This window comes from Urocampus carinirostris, chromosome 10, assembly GCF_059441175.1.
Source record: "Urocampus carinirostris isolate Australia breed hairy pipefish chromosome 10, RoL_Ucar_1.0, whole genome shotgun sequence".
NCBI lineage: Eukaryota > Metazoa > Chordata > Actinopteri > Syngnathiformes > Syngnathidae > Urocampus > Urocampus carinirostris.
Window position 1 is genome coordinate 13652072 of NC_142358.1, and position 15369 is coordinate 13667440.

Sequence of the window (15369 nt, forward strand, 5' to 3'; positions counted from 1 at the left end):
ATCAAGCACATTCACAATATTATATTTCAATATGACGTTTAACAGCAAACACAATGTGAGGTTTGAACAACCCTTCTCGAAAATCTTAATAGCAATCAAGCGTATTCACAATTTCGTTATATAACATCTTTGTTAGTGTCAATAGATCCGTCCAGGCCAAAGTCGATTTTTTTTTGTTCTCAACAAATCCACCGACACCAACAGCAGTACTTGATTTTATTTTTATACATATATCATCCCAATCATAAAATGTTCTCGCCCAATACAAATTTATGAGGCTTTACATGTAATTACTAAACTTTAATCGATGCATCATAGTACTAAATTTACTTTGAATATGTTACTATTCTGAAGGTGTCAATCAAACGCTTGTCGTCGCCTTTTTTCGACAATTCGTCATAATTTACGTTTATTTTGGGGCTGAGTGCGCGTGCGCAAGGGTTGTCAGCTTATCACCCGGTTTGGGCGGGCAATGGCACAGATTTTTTGCGCTCAAAACAGTAACAACACTAATTTGTCAATTTTCCAGTGTTCCGAAACAACAAAACGATATATACTTTAACAGGAGCGTTCTGGCGGTTGTTTAACCTCGAGCTGTGTGCGGCCAGGTAGTCGGCTTTGCCCTAGTGCTAACGGCTAACTGGTCTTGCTGATAGGCAGTCAATTGAACTTCGCCTTATTAAGACACTCGGTGAAGATCATTTTGGATTCAATACAAGTTAAGACTGGTGAGTATCTGATTTGTAATGTCGTATTTCTGGTGTCTTATTTATTTAAAAATGGCGTTTAAGGTTCATTTGGATCCAGTCGTTTGCTAACGTTAGAGCTAACTTAACACTTTTACACTACTTTCTGGTTAACTTGTACTGTCTCCAATATTTGCAGCTGATCCCTGGAATGGAAAACTATCATTTGTTTAGTTGTACCGATTAGTTGAGTAGGTTTGTCAACATGCAGAAATAGTACATCAAACTAGGGGTCACCAACGTGGTGTCCGTGGATACTAGGTAGCACCCCCCTAAGAACACCCTAGTAGCCGCAGACCTTTTCTGGAATAGCTCACCAGTTATGTGTCAATGTGATTTTCTTGGACAGGGGTCAGGAACCTATTTGACACAAAGAGCCATAAAAGCCAAACATGTTTTAAAAGAATTTGAGAGAGCCACATCATATATTTTCAGACAAAATTGAAAAAAACTGCCCAACACACACTCTAGAGTCTAGACTCTAGACAAAAGCTTACTCTTCAGTACGTTTTATTTCACTGTGTGTCATTTGATGATTTAATCAAATGTATGAAATGATAATAGTGCCAAATCCTGTGTCCCAAATCAATGTAAATATGCCATTTACAATTTGTCTTCCACCTTCAGTGAAGAATGTTGAGTCTATTGTTTCCATGAAATGTATCCTTAATAACAGTTTCAAAATAATGTGCATGCAAAGTTCTTTTGTAAAAATATCACAAATTACTGCAAACGATAAGCATATCGTCATATTCACTTTCGGTGTAGACTGCACTGGGTGAGGGAGAAAGAAGTGCCTTGCGCTGTGTGCGGGGATCCGCCCACCTGTACTGCTCACCCAATCAAAGTTGTTTGCCAGCGTTTTTATTTATCAGTTTAAATGGTTTCTTATCGAACTCCTGCATTAAGTTGCTTCGGCTTTATATGGACGAAAATCGGGATGAAATCACTTGACTTTGGAACGCCACAGAGAGATGTACAATAGTTACATTTTATTTCAGAGCCATATGTACTCATGAAAAGAGCCATATATGGCTCCTGAGCCATAGGTTCCCTACCCCTGTTCTGGGACATTTGTTTTCTAACGGCCATGACGTTTGGAGTGATTGACTGAACCTATCTTAACCTTACTTCACACGTTTACACAATAGCCTGGTTTAATATTACTGTTTCCAATATTTTCAGTTTATCCCAGAAATGGAAACGATGTATCATTTGTTCTGTTGTTCTTTAAAGTTGGGTAAGTTGATTATCTTGCAGACATCATTCTTCTAACCCAAGATCACCAATGTGGTGCCCACATGCACCAGGTCGCATCCTAAGAACACCCTAGTAGCCCCCAGACTGGTTCTGGAATAACACAACAGTAATTGGTCATTGTGCTTTTTAGAGGTAAAACATTCTAACTGCCATGCTGTTTGATTGGTTGACTTCACTTATCTTAACTCTACTTCCACGTTTGCACTTTTTCCTAGTTAAATAATCACATTTTCCAATATTTTCATTTTTTTCCCTAAAATAGAAATGATGTATCCTTTGTTTTATTGTAGTTAAAAGTTGGGTTAGTTTGTTATCTTGCAGGCACAATACTCTAAACCAAAGATCACCACATGTACGAGGTATCCTCCTAACACAAGCACCCAGAGTAGCTCTGAAATAGCAAAGCTGTAATCGGTCATTGTGGTTTCCTTGGAAATTTATTTTTCTAACTCCTCGAAGTTTGATTTTTTTTTTTTGACTGAGTCTGTTTCAACCGTAGTCCTAACAATTGATTCCTGGTGGTAACATATTAACAACATAATAAGTATTTAGTTTAGAAATGTGTATTTAAATTTGTAGGATGAGGTTTTTTTTGTTTTTCAACAAACAATTTTCAAAGCGGGTTTTAGTGTGATTGTCCCAATTAAGAATTGCGACTTTGAAAATGTAAACACCCTTTTGAATATAAAAAGATTTGACCTTATAGCATTTGGATTTTTTTTTATTTTTTTGAGGGCTTTAGTAGCTATTCGTAAAAATTATTTTATAAATGTAAACCTTAGTAAACAATTACAGTGGTACCTAATATTAAGAGTGTTCCGTAGATTACTCCGCAAGTTTACAGCAAACTATAAAATGAAAATCGGGGGGAAAAATATCAAGCAATGTTTGTTTTTGTTTTGAAAATGATGTTATAGACGTTGTTTGGTACAAATATTAAACAAGTATGTTCAGTTAATAATGATCACTTAATTGCTGTTTTTAGTAGTTTAAGTGATAACATTCTCTAAGAACCACTTTTAACCTAAAAGAAAACTCTTAATTTCTTCTAATAAAAATTATTGAACCTGAAAAGTTTCTTTATCCATTCTGAAATTGGATTTTCAATGTTTGGCAGCCCTCACTTGCAAAAAAAAGTGTCTCTCAGCTTCAAAAAGTTTGGTGACTACTGCTCCAAACCTTTGCATAATGCTTTGACACCTGCTTTGTATTTTGATTTTTCATCATGACTTACTTCTACATTTGTGTACCCCCATTGCAAGTCCAAAAGAGGCCCTCTTTTTATTTTAAAAATTAGAAATCCAAATTTTTATATTATCTTTGCATTCACATTTACATTATTTTATGTTTTCTCGAAGAAATGCAACCATTTTTACCATAATAAGGGACTTTTATGACATTTGATCAAACATGGAATTAAATTACTAAAGTGTGATAACAAAAAACAGGTCTGCTTTTGTGGCTAATACAATAGTCAAGTCAGATTTAATTTTATAGTCCTTTATTACAAAAAGTCTAAAAGGCTTCTACTGATCTGAAACCTTCATGAGGCCAAAGAAAAGCTAAAAAAAACAACAACAAAAACTTCAGCATTAGGAACATTTAGAAACCTTGAGAATGGGGTTGCACGTGAGGTAATTCCCCTTCCAGGATGACCAGGCTGCAATGGATGCCATCAACAGACAAGTCAATGCAAATATTTAAATGTTCAATTTATCATGATTGGATACTGAAATTCGATGGATTTTGCTGTACCTACCATTACTACGTGAAGACTGTGGTTTATAATTGTGTGTAACTTTGTTGTTAACCACACAGGATTAAGGCAGAGAGGAGAAAGATGATGTTGCCGGATAAAGAAGCTGACTTAACGGCCCCAACTCCATCAAAGGGGAAGGGGAAGGGGAAAGGGAAGAGAGAGGAGCCGCTGTCCCTGGACGACTGTCTTTGTCCAGTGTGTTTGGATTTGTTTCTGGAGCCGGTGACGCTCCCCTGTGCTCACACATTCTGTAAGGTAAATACTCTCGCAGGGGAAAATGGGATTTGTCTTGGAATGGATCAGTGTTGGGGCAAATAAGGACCAATGGGTTTTTAGACCCTCAATAACAGTCATGAACAATTTGATATTTAAGGAACCAAATGTGGTTTGAATTTATCGAAGAAAATACCCAAACATCTGTCAATTTTTTGTTTCCCAGGTCTGCTTTTTGGAGTCAGTGGACAAGAGTGCCCTGTGCTGTCCCATGTGTAGAAAACGTGTATCCATTTGGGCCCGGCAAAACAATAAGAACCAGACTCTAGTTAACCAGCAGCTGTGGATGCAAATTCAGGCCAGCTTTCCACAGCATTGCCAGCGACGCCTCTGTGGGCAGGACGCCATCAAAGAGGAGGATGTGGCCGGTACACCCATTACATTCCTTTATACCAGGGGTGGCAAACACGTTTGACACAAAGAGCCAAAATTTTTAAGCGTGAGAGTTAAAGAGCCACACCACGCACTGACCTGCCATGACAGACACACACACAAACACACACAATTAAAAACATTATATCCTATAACATAACACATAACACTAAAAGGCTTCTACTGATCTGCCCCCAATGAACAGTTAAGTTAACTGTATTTGTACATATTATTGAAACTTGACGTTAACTCAAAATACATTTGTATTCAGCCATGTATAGTTTTTGGCTTTTGCGTCATTCAACACTTTTAAGAGTAAGTTAAGTTGCTAAATAAAAGTAAACAGTCTGCACGCTCATGAAATGTTTACTTAATTTCCCGGCATTAGACAATGATTGGCAGTCAGTTATGTGTCCGGAGCAGCATAAAAACGACAAACCTGCCAAATTAATTTCAAAATATTATATATTGTTTGTTATTAACTCTGATGGATTCAAGTGTGTTTTAAGGGGGGGGGGGTTAACTAAACATTAAACGAGGCAAAGAGCCACAGTATATAGAAAATATGATGAGGCAAAGATCCGCATTCTAATTGGCCAAGAGCCACATGCGGCTGTAGAGCCGCGTGTTCGCCACCCCTGCTTTATACAGTGATACCTTTACATATGCGATTATTTCAGTGGGTGCTCGGAGGGTCATAGTGCGTCATTTCCCGTGCCTTGTCCCTCCGGCCTGCCTCCCCACGAGCATAAGAGATGCATTGCGATTAAAGAAACTAAACACAAGCGTGTGGGAACAAGTTTGTATGGCAGGAAATGCATAGGCTAAGTAGAGCTTCATCTATTAATCAACATTGTCAACAAAAATTAATTAATTCATTAATTTTTTTATTATTGTTGCCAGACACGTTTTTCCCAACAGAGTGAGGCATTCCTCATTAATAGAATCTCTGCTTAGTCACTCATGCGCATGTCGCAGTTGACCACTGAATGTACTTGACAAAATGCACATAATATTTCATTTACTTTTCTTCTGCTGCTCATGAACCTCTTTCTTGGTTTGAAGGGACAATGTTTACTTGATTTTAACTTACATCCCTTTCCCTAAAAAATGGTCAGAGGTTTGTTTGTGTTTACGGACTGAGCACTGTACCAAATTGGTTATAGATAGGACATTTTTATTAGATTTTTGTACAAATCGGCTGTATGTGCAGTAAAAGATGTATCTTTCATTGTACCATTTTTTTCTTTTAATCTTTGCCACATTTAAATTAACGTCATGTGAAATTTAAGAAGAAATTAACAATTATACGATTATTCGACTCATTGTTTCAATTTTCAGTAACTAGTCGACTATGAAAATTGTTGTTAGTTACAGCCTTAGAGCTAACGGAAGAGTATATGCTTGCGGTGAGCAGTGCCGAACAGTCTAGTGTTAGCGTCTGGAAATTCTCGTAACTTGGTCTTTCTCTTGTATGTCAGGCAACATTTTAATTGAAAGACAACTTGAATTTCTCATGTGTAGAGTTATCAATGTGCAACAGTGGAGCACCATAACGCCTAATGACAGGTCCTTACTGGGTCTGCGTGTGAATGTGTGCTAATTTTGACTGTGTTACTTTGTGTTTTTGTCTGTGTGTGTTTTGTATTTGTCTCTAAATGTCCGTGTGGGTCTGTGTGTTGGTTTTCCTTGCTTGTGTTTTAGGTTTTTTTCCAAGGACAAGTCAACCTGGGGAGCTGAGACAAGAATATCAGGACCAGGTCAGCAAAGTAAGTCCATATGCAAAGAACATCTAATAATCACCATAATACTTATAAAAACAAGCGTAGATTTCGGACTAAAAGTAGTTACTTTTTTTGCTACATTTTAAACACTGTGGCTTTAACTACTGTGCGCTGCGTATTTTTTGTGGAGGGAAAAACATGCCCAGTAACAGTACACCAACAAAATGAATAAGTAGTTAAGAGCGGTTCATTTACATTTTAATATTAATCACAACTTCGTTTTTTGTAACTCTGGTGTGCTTGGGCACTCTGGGGGAAAACCGAGCGGCCCAATGACGCTGAGTAAGTTTCATAATTTTGGGTGCTCTGTCGTCAAATTCTTCAAACGTCCAGGCGACAGAAGAAAACTTCAAGCTGCTCTTTTCCACTACGCATGTGCTTTGAAAAAAGAAAAAAAACTGCTTTGACATCTGGAAACATTTGACGCCATTCTAGCTGAGAAATTAGTCAATATTTTTTCCAACATTATTCATAAAATACATAAAAGGAGCAAAGCGGCGGTTTGATAATACTTTATTTAAAATTGACTACATACTCACGATATTTCAACTTTTTCACCCCCAAATTAAGTCCTCAATTTATGCATCCAAATTGAACAGCAGCGGAAGTTATCTATCAAATAGACTTCTGTTCTTTTTCCTAATCTTCTGAGTCATTGTCAGGTCACTGAAGTTTCTTTTAATCCTTAAGGAACGTTGACATACGAATACACTTTGGCCTGTCACCATAGCAACCACCAATGACAACGGCACAAAACCGAGTTTGTGTTTTAAGTGGGCATTATTCTCCACAGAATGGTTGCCATGGCGATGTCAGCTAGAAACATAGCCCTCACATTTTACGCAGCACAGCCATCATTTGTGTGTTTTTTTTTTCGGTGTAGTAGTATGTGTTCGCCTTTGTAATCGCTCTGGTGGGCTCCATCTTAAATGGTCACATGATTCGAAAACACGTGACATAAAACACCTTGCTGACCTGAAAACTGCTTGAGCAGTGCCGGGGTATGGCGCTGTTGGAGTTCTGCACCCAAAAGTGTAATCGGCAAATTACCCAAGCGGGTGGTGTCAGGTGTGCCCTCGGCTCAACTGTGGCTTAAAATCCAGTTCGGCTAGTACAGAGATAAAATAGTTTCGTTCTTAAATTTCGGAATTATGCTTTTAATCAGGTGCACTCTGTAGTCCGGAATTTACAGTACATTGAAGAGATGAGGTGCATAGTAACCTTATTCCTGCTTAGAAAATGCATCAAATATTTTCAAATTTACCTAGAAATCTGACACAGGAACTTGTTGTTGTCAGCTGTCTAAGGAAAAGCAAGAGCTTGAGGAGGAGGAGCGGCGTGCTAGCGAGGAGTACATTCACAAACTTTTGGCAGAGGAGGAGAAGATGATGATTGAAGCAGAAAGGAGGAGTGAAGAGGACGAAAAGCTGGCCAGGGTACTTAGCAAAGAGCTGGTCAGTCATGTTTTCACATACTATAACATGGATTTTTGCCTATTTTAAAATGGATCGGTCTTCAACACAGGCGCTATATAAATTACCTTTGCTGCACATGTCAGACAAGATTCAGTTTTGTTAATAGTCTCTTGTATCTCATGTTATAGAACTCCAATTCAATCACCCAGGACAAGAATCATGCTGAAATCACTCCTAGCAGGAAAAAAGTAAACAAAGTTGGACACATTGAAAAGTAAGGGATTGATATTAATATGTTGAAAGGTTTTTTTTTGTTTTGTTATTTTTTGGTATATTTACCACAGGTGTGCCTCGGGGCCCTGTCCCGGGGCCCCTCTTCATAACCTACCTCCTTCCCCTAGGCCATATCTTCCGTAAATTGAACATTGCCTTCCACTCCTTCGCAGATGACACCCAACTCTACCTTCCTACTAACCAAACTCCGAACTTCCCCCTTCCTCCCAAACCTCCTGCCTATCTGAAATAAAATCACGGTTCACCATCAACTTCTTAAATCAAAACAACAAAACAACTGAATTTCTAATGAGCATAAAATCCACCCTTTCTAAAGTTGACTCCTCTCTCTCGACACTTCCTTAATTTTTCCCTCCCCTCAGGTCAAGTGTCTGGGCGTCATCCACAACAGCACCCTTTCCACTCACTTAGACATAACATTACCCGGTCCGCTTACTTTCACCTGCGCTCAATCAACCCTCTTCATCCCTTTATTACCCCACCCCTATCCTTGTCCATAGCCTCGATACCTACCAGCTTGACTATTGTAATTCCCTCCTTTACCGCCTACCTCTAAAGTCTCTCCATAATCTTCAGCTGGTCCAGAGCTCTGCTGCCGCATTATCACCAAAACCTTATTTTGCAACCACATCACCTCTGTCCTTCAACAACTCAACTGGCTCCCGTACAACCAAAGAATCACCTACAAAATCCTTCTGTACAGCTATAAGGCAATCCTTACGTTTCCAACCTCCTTCACATTGCATCGCCATTCCAGGCTCTCAGATCTTCCTCCTTCCTTCATCTACTGGGGGCGGCAGTAGCTCAGGAGGTAGAGCGCTCGTCTTGGGATCAAGGGATCCCAGTTCGAATTCCGGCTCGTCCGTGTTACATGTCGAAGTGTCCTTGGGTAAGACACTGAACCCCTAACACCCCCAATAAGCAGGTTAGCGCCTTACATGACTGCAAGGCCGCTATTGGGAAATGTGGAGCACATTGTAAAGCGCTTTGGGAAGTCATTGACTTGAAAAGCGCTATATAAATTCAGATCATTTCATTTTCATTTCATCTCACCATACATGATGCCAGTGTCAGCTCCTTGGGGAGCAGAGCTTTCAGCCACTCTGCCCCCCAGGTCTGGAATGTATTACCACCTGACCTCCGAAATTCCGGTAACCTGTCCATCTTCAAATCCCTACTCAAAACCCATCTCTTCCGACTTGCTTACCCATAATAAACGGCATCACGTGCACCTTCCACCCGCCGTTTTTGTTAACTGTACTGGTTTTACTTTTGTATTTATTGCTTGTTTATTTCATTTTAGTTTTGTTGTCGTTTTATATTCTGTGTACAGTGACCATGGATTTCCTGAGAGGCCCTTTAAATAAAATGTTTGGGTTTTTTAAGTTTATTGTTATTCTTATTTTATGGTGTTATTTTTTTAGTGTATTTAATTTAATGTATTCTCTTTTTAATAATAATAATAATAATTTTACTTGTATTGTCATTCTTTGTAACAATGCACACAGAACGAAATGTCGATACACCTGACCCGTACAGTTAAACTGTAGCGAGCCGAGTCATTTAACTCTTGGCCAAAGATAATTGAGCTGTCCATTCAGAATGTCTTATCACTGGGGTCTCTAACCTGGTGGTAGCGGGCACCCAGGTGAATTAATCCTTCATCCTTCTTATCTCTCGCTCTGTCTTTCTCCCTTTTTGTCTTTCTTTGTATTTCACTTTATTTTTAACCCTCTCTCTTTTCTCTTTCATCCTTTCCCCTTTTCTCTCTTTCTCCCTTTTATCTCTCACTTTCTTTCTCTCTTTCTCTTTTTACTCCTTTGTACTTCCAATAATTAACATGGTAAAAACACAGTAACAACATAGTACAAGATAAGTTATTCTTTTAGAAGAGTATATGAAACTGGGTGCCCTTTGCACTAATAAGTAGCTCAATGCTTGAAAAGGGTTGGAGACAAATGGTCTACCATTTGTTTTCATTCAATTTTAGTACACCATATATTGCCCAATATTTCCCTTAAAAATGTTAATGCTCCTTGAAAGAGGTTTTTTTTTTTTTTTTGCTATAGGCATTATCATCACCAAATTTTATCAAATTATTAAACGATTAGAATGTTCTTAGCCTTTGCATGCATGTTTGTGTGTGTTCAGATTCTTTTGTCGACTTCCGTCCAAGCCATGCCCTTCTGACTGCAGCTCGGCTTCAACTTTGATTTCTAACAAGGTCAGCCCCAAACATTTCATTAGTGACTAGTGGTGGTAGATAGAACTGTCAATTTTGGACTATAGAGGGCACCTAATCTATAGCTAAATGCTTAATTAATGGAACAAATTCAATTTGGTCTTTGTACAAGCTGCACCGGATTTTAAGCTGCAGGCTTAGACAGCCAAAAAATCAGCTAATTTAGATTTCTCAGATTGCAACACAGATGTGTGTTTTTATGCTGTTGTCATTAGTGGTAGCCTTCAGGATGCAGAAAATTGAATTTGTTTGTCATTGTTCTGTGAGGGTTGAAGGAAAATTCAGCAGCCTCAATTTACAGAACACAGGATGGATGTAGATTCCCTGTGCTGGCACATACTTGAGTGTTGTATTGGTCATTATTGGTTAAATGGTGGATGGCTAAGTTGTAGTGTGGGCGCATCATCAGTAGTCTCACCCTAGGTCACTAAGCGTTTCGGCCACAACACTAGAAGGCCCTCATCAGGGGTGGCCATCCACATGGTGAGAAACCCCAGGCTTGCGCCAGTTCTAATCCTTCATGGGATTTGCTTTGATGGGCAGCACACTTGTCATGGGACTATGCATGGCAGAGACATCCTTTTCCCTTAGTCAAGCTAAATCTGACCGCATACCTCCAGACTTGTCACTCGGTGGCTCAACAGGGGTCTTTCCTCTTAATGAACAGCCACTTGCTGCTTTTTTCTGGTGCCGCTTTAATGGCTTTACGCAGGCTTTGGCCCCGGTTTCCCAGGTCAACCAATAACTTGTGGGTAAAGCTTGCGACAAAGCCTCTGCAGCCCACCAGACCGCAATGTTCCAGCCGCGTTGTTTTGCCTCAGCTGCAAGCTCGGCATAGCGTAGGTGCTTTCTCTTCAAAGCCTCATCCACTGAGACCTCCAAAGGTACTGCGAGCTCAGTGATGAATGCCTTTCTCTGTGAAAGCTACTACAGCACCAAGTCTGGTCTTAGGGTGGTTATGGCGATCTCTGGAGGAAACGGAAGCTGCTGGCTGAGCTCAGCCAGCGTCTTCCTGTCCCGGGGCCAAACGTAGCTTGCCTTGCTCAGTCAGTGCAGAGCTGCCGTAACACCTTCACAGACAAAGGCCTGACTGGTGTTGACTGGTGTTGGTGGTGTTAGGGAGTTGGTGGCTACTGGCTTGTCTTATGGACGCAAGGGTCTTTAGGACCATGTTGTGGCGCCACGTGTAACGCCCTTGGGTGAGGCTAGTTCTGGACCTAAGGGTGGCTAGCCTGGCAAACACTTGGTTTTCACCAACCTAACATTAAACACAGATGATACGGAAGTTAATTTGGAAGTTTAAATTGAGGACTTGATTTGCGTGCGGAATTGTTCAGATTCAGATATACTTTATTGTCATTCTAGTACACGTGTATACAGAACGAAATGTTGATACATCTGACCCGCAGTTTCCTTGAATGTACAGATAAAAATAAAATGTTGTATTGAGTTGGAGTATTGAAGTACTAATAATATACTAAATAATTATGGCTATGTATAGTATTATACAGTAGTGCAAAGAGTGCAAGAATAGCAGCTAACCAGATGTGCAAAATGGGCAATCAGGTAAACAAGTCACTGTACAGTAACAATAACACTGTAGTACGATAGTGCAGAGGAGAACAGATGTGCAAAGGAGTGGCTAGGTATAGAGAACTCCTAGTAGTGCAAAAAAAAAAAAACAAACAGATGTACAGATTAGCAGCAGTGTAGACTAACTATGTGTGTGATTGACCATTTAACAGTCTAATGGCCAGGGGGACAAAACTATTGCAGAACCTGGTGGTCCTGCACCGGACACTGCAGTACCTCTTCCCAGAGGCTAGCAGAGTGAACAGTCCATGATGGGGGTGAGAGGGGTCCCTAATGATGTTTTTGGCTCTGGATAGGCAGCGCTTCTGGCCAATGTCCTAAATGGAGGGGAGAGAAGTCCCGATGATTTTCTCTGTGGTTGAAATATTGCGAGAACTATATTAAATAAAGTACCGTCAAACCTCTCGTTTTGTTCCAGTTATGTATTGTATGAATGATGGCAAAAGCATGGAATAATTTCTTTTGAAGGGCGTCATAAATGTTTCCAGACATTGCCGTGGTGTTTTGTAATTAGAGCGCATGCATTGTGGAGAAAGCAGCTTGCCATTTTTATCTGTATCGCCATGGGTAAAAAAAAAGCTTCACTGCATTTCAAGCAGCTGTGTTTAAAATCCAGGGGAAAAGTAGCTGCTTGTAGTCCAGAATTTACGTTGTTTGCTTGTTTTTTTCTTGAGCCTTTGTACTAACCTATGAATGTATTGTAAAAGAAAATTGTGGTAAAACTTTATTTTTTTGCAATAACGGTTTAACTATTCCAGGAAAATATCCTCCTCACCTCTCATTCTGACCACTACGGGAGTCAACAGGACCAACCAGACCCTTTTGGTCCTGGTTCAGCCTCTCTCCTGGAGGCACAGCAGGTCAGAAGTCGTCATGCTGACGAAGGAACGTCCAAGAGGAAGAGTTATGAATCTGAAGATGAGTTGGAGGAGCAGAGCAAGCGAGGATGCCACTCTCCACCCTCTTCGTCTACTACGTCTTTAGAAGACGCCATGACGTTGCACGCAGAGCTGGAGGCCCGCCTCGAGAGCCGTCGTCAGCAGGAGGAGGCTGACCGGCGGATAGCGCTTCTCCTGCAAGAGGAGCTCAACCAGGAGGAGAAGATGCATGAAACAGACCGTAGAAAAGGCACAGCTGATGCGTACCCTCTGCGGCCCAAGTCTGGGAGAACACAAAAAAGAACTTCAAGGACTAAATTCTCCCCCAAAGCCCAATCTACTCTGGAAGCTTCCACTTCCTTGCAAAACAGAGACAGCCGACAGACAAACCTAACTGACCTGTTTACTGGACCTTGCTGCTGAAGCTCCCTGTTGACTGTTTGTCAACTGGGTGGACTGTTTTCAATTGATGAATGATTACCTCAAGTATTTATAATTTTTGTTCAGGTCAAAGCCAGATTTAATGTAAAACTCTTGTTTTGCTACATGCAGTAGTCTTCAGTACTGTTCATGACCAGTTGTGAGTTCACTCTTACACTGAGGTAAGGAGTTTCACTTATATATCCGGCATTGTCTAATAGAATAAGAGCACATATTGCTATCACAATACAACCTCTCGCGAAAATTGCGTGGCTGACAATTGTTTTGGGGTTGTCGGGTTTTTTTTCTAAAAAGGTTCAAAACTGTTGCATTTTGAAAACAATATTTGCACTTAATTAGCCTTGTTTTTTTATGTTTGTTTGTGAAACAATCACTCATTAGCAAATATTAAAACATAAGTTTGTGAACTAGTGGCCTTACTGTTTACTGATTTCTCATGCGATAACTGATGAATGACAACTGATAAATTTGTAGAAAACATTAGAGAAAAAATACTGGATATCAAAATGATATTGTATGCTATAATGGCCTTACAGTATCTATGGCCATTATCGCATGCCAACAGTTAAATTAAGGAAAGTATAAATAACAGATGGTTTTCCTACCACTCATGCATAAAACTTTTTTTAAATCAGTCATGTTTTCGCACGAGGTTAACGATATATCATCTAAAGTGATTTAGCGACATTAAAAGCAACTTTAATGTGGCTGTTTCTGTCATGGTTGGAGTCGTTCTGAAGTGCCTTTCACACTGAATTTCTCATAAAAGGGATTCTACTGCTGCTGTTAGTTTGTGTTCAAGTTGACATGTGGTGCCTGGATTGTCTCGCACTATATGATCGATACGTTGAAGAAATGCCCCCACCCCAACCAAAAAAAACCAAGCATTTTAATGTAATGTCTAAGCTTTGTGATATAGCGCAGAAATAGATTGTTTTGGAATGTCAGTTCAAATGTTGTTTCTATATATATTTTTTCTGTTAGCGTGACATCCCTTCCTGTTTGCTTGCTTGTGAAATCACTACTTGTCTTGGTTGCTGTTTTTTTAGTTGTCGAAGAAATAAAATTCTCCAAGCTTTGATTTATATAGAAAAAAATCATGAACAAAACAGTATATTTGGTGTCAAAATTGAAGTACTTGTGTCATCGGTTGAAATAATCTAATCTCTTGATAAACAATTTTACTACGTTATTATCATTGACGAGACAGTTCTAAATGATTAAACTGATGTTAAACGTTAACATTCAGTAGCCCTTAGGTACATATTCTGCAGTAAACCAGTGCTTGGGAGTTTCTTTCCATTCCTCGATTTTCAGAGTGTACGTACTTACGATTATAAAAGGAGGACTTGTTACAATTAAGTCAGCATAAAAGAAAAAATAGTTTGGGAAAATATATATTTCTGTATGTTGAAAAGGCCAATTTGCAGTTCTTTTTTTATTTCATTTGTGTTTTTTCCATTCTATCTTTAACTATTTTGATGGCAAAAGTGCTTCAAATAAACATTACTGTATGCACTGTTGTGTATATATTATTCTAGGCGTTAAAATCTTTAAAAAAAAAAAATTTGAATGGCCAAAATAAATTGACTACTGTATCACTTAAACATGCATTTTTCTTAATACTTGGAGGCCAACATATTTGTATTTATTTTACATAACATGATGCTCATCTAGCAGGGGTTAACATATTGCTGCTTCATGACAGTACCGAAACTTTATGAAAGGCTGGGGGGAGATGAGAAGAAAAATGGTGCAGTTTGGTCACTTCTGAGTCTCCGTTTGTACAGCAATACATCTAGTGGTAAAATATTACACAATTTCCCTTTAAAATTTTCAGATTAGATCAAATTTCCTTTTTTAGATGTTATTCATTGGGGATTAATTGTGCAGCTGAAATCGTGTTTATTTTTATAGCCCTTAATCACAATTCATCTCAAAGGGCTGTACAGACTATTATTACACCATTCCCTGATGTTAAACCTACATGAGGGCAAGAAAAAACTCAAAACACCTCAGCATGAAATTACAAAACCTTAAGACGGGGCCGCACATGAGGTAATCCCCCCCTTCCAGGGAGATCAGGCTACAATGGATGTTGCAAGGGCGTCAACAACAACACACAGACATTGTCAACATTAAATATAGCTCATTCATAAGAATTTCCTAGAATATAGGCTTATTTTAAGCCTAGATAAAAACAGCTCCACTAAGTTTGCTGATCGAATCTCATAAAGCAGGGCAGTGCCCCAATGGAGGACACTTTTGAACCTGCAAATTTCTTTTTGGATCTTGGGATCACAAACCTCTCA

General features: G+C 39.3%; 1 protein-coding gene across 2 annotated transcripts; it reads left to right on the forward strand.

Annotated features, from left to right (window-relative positions):
- The first annotated feature begins 350 nt into the window (after positions 1–350).
- On the forward strand, positions 351–14576 carry LOC148357794 (E3 ubiquitin-protein ligase rnf168-like). 2 transcript variants are annotated; one of them, XM_088345096.1, is made up of 8 exons: positions 351–728; positions 3825–4020; positions 4205–4406; positions 6115–6179; positions 7493–7630; positions 7798–7883; positions 10055–10127; positions 12497–14576. In XM_088345096.1, exons 2-8 carry the CDS (start codon positions 3847–3849, stop codon positions 13037–13039), a joined length of 1281 nt encoding a protein of 426 aa, XP_088201222.1. In that variant the 5' UTR covers positions 351–728; positions 3825–3846; the 3' UTR covers positions 13040–14576. The 2 variants fall into 2 exon arrangements, with proteins under 2 accessions (XP_088201222.1, XP_088201221.1); XM_088345095.1 differs by having other exon boundaries at positions 382–728; positions 7493–7648.
- Positions 14577–15369: the final 793 nt, after the last annotated feature.

Bases quoted from the DNA above. Each gene is read 5' to 3' on its own strand.
- LOC148357794 (XM_088345095.1), top strand. From the start codon at position 3,847: ATGATGTTGCCGGATAAAGAAGCTGACTTAACGGCCCCAACTCCATCA. The intron at 7,884-10,054 runs GTAAGGGATTGA...GTGTGTGTTCAG, and splicing joins AAAGTTGGACACATTGAAAA to ATTCTTTTGTCGACTTCCGT. The intron at 10,128-12,496 runs GTCAGCCCCAAA...TAACTATTCCAG, and splicing joins CAACTTTGATTTCTAACAAG to GAAAATATCCTCCTCACCTC.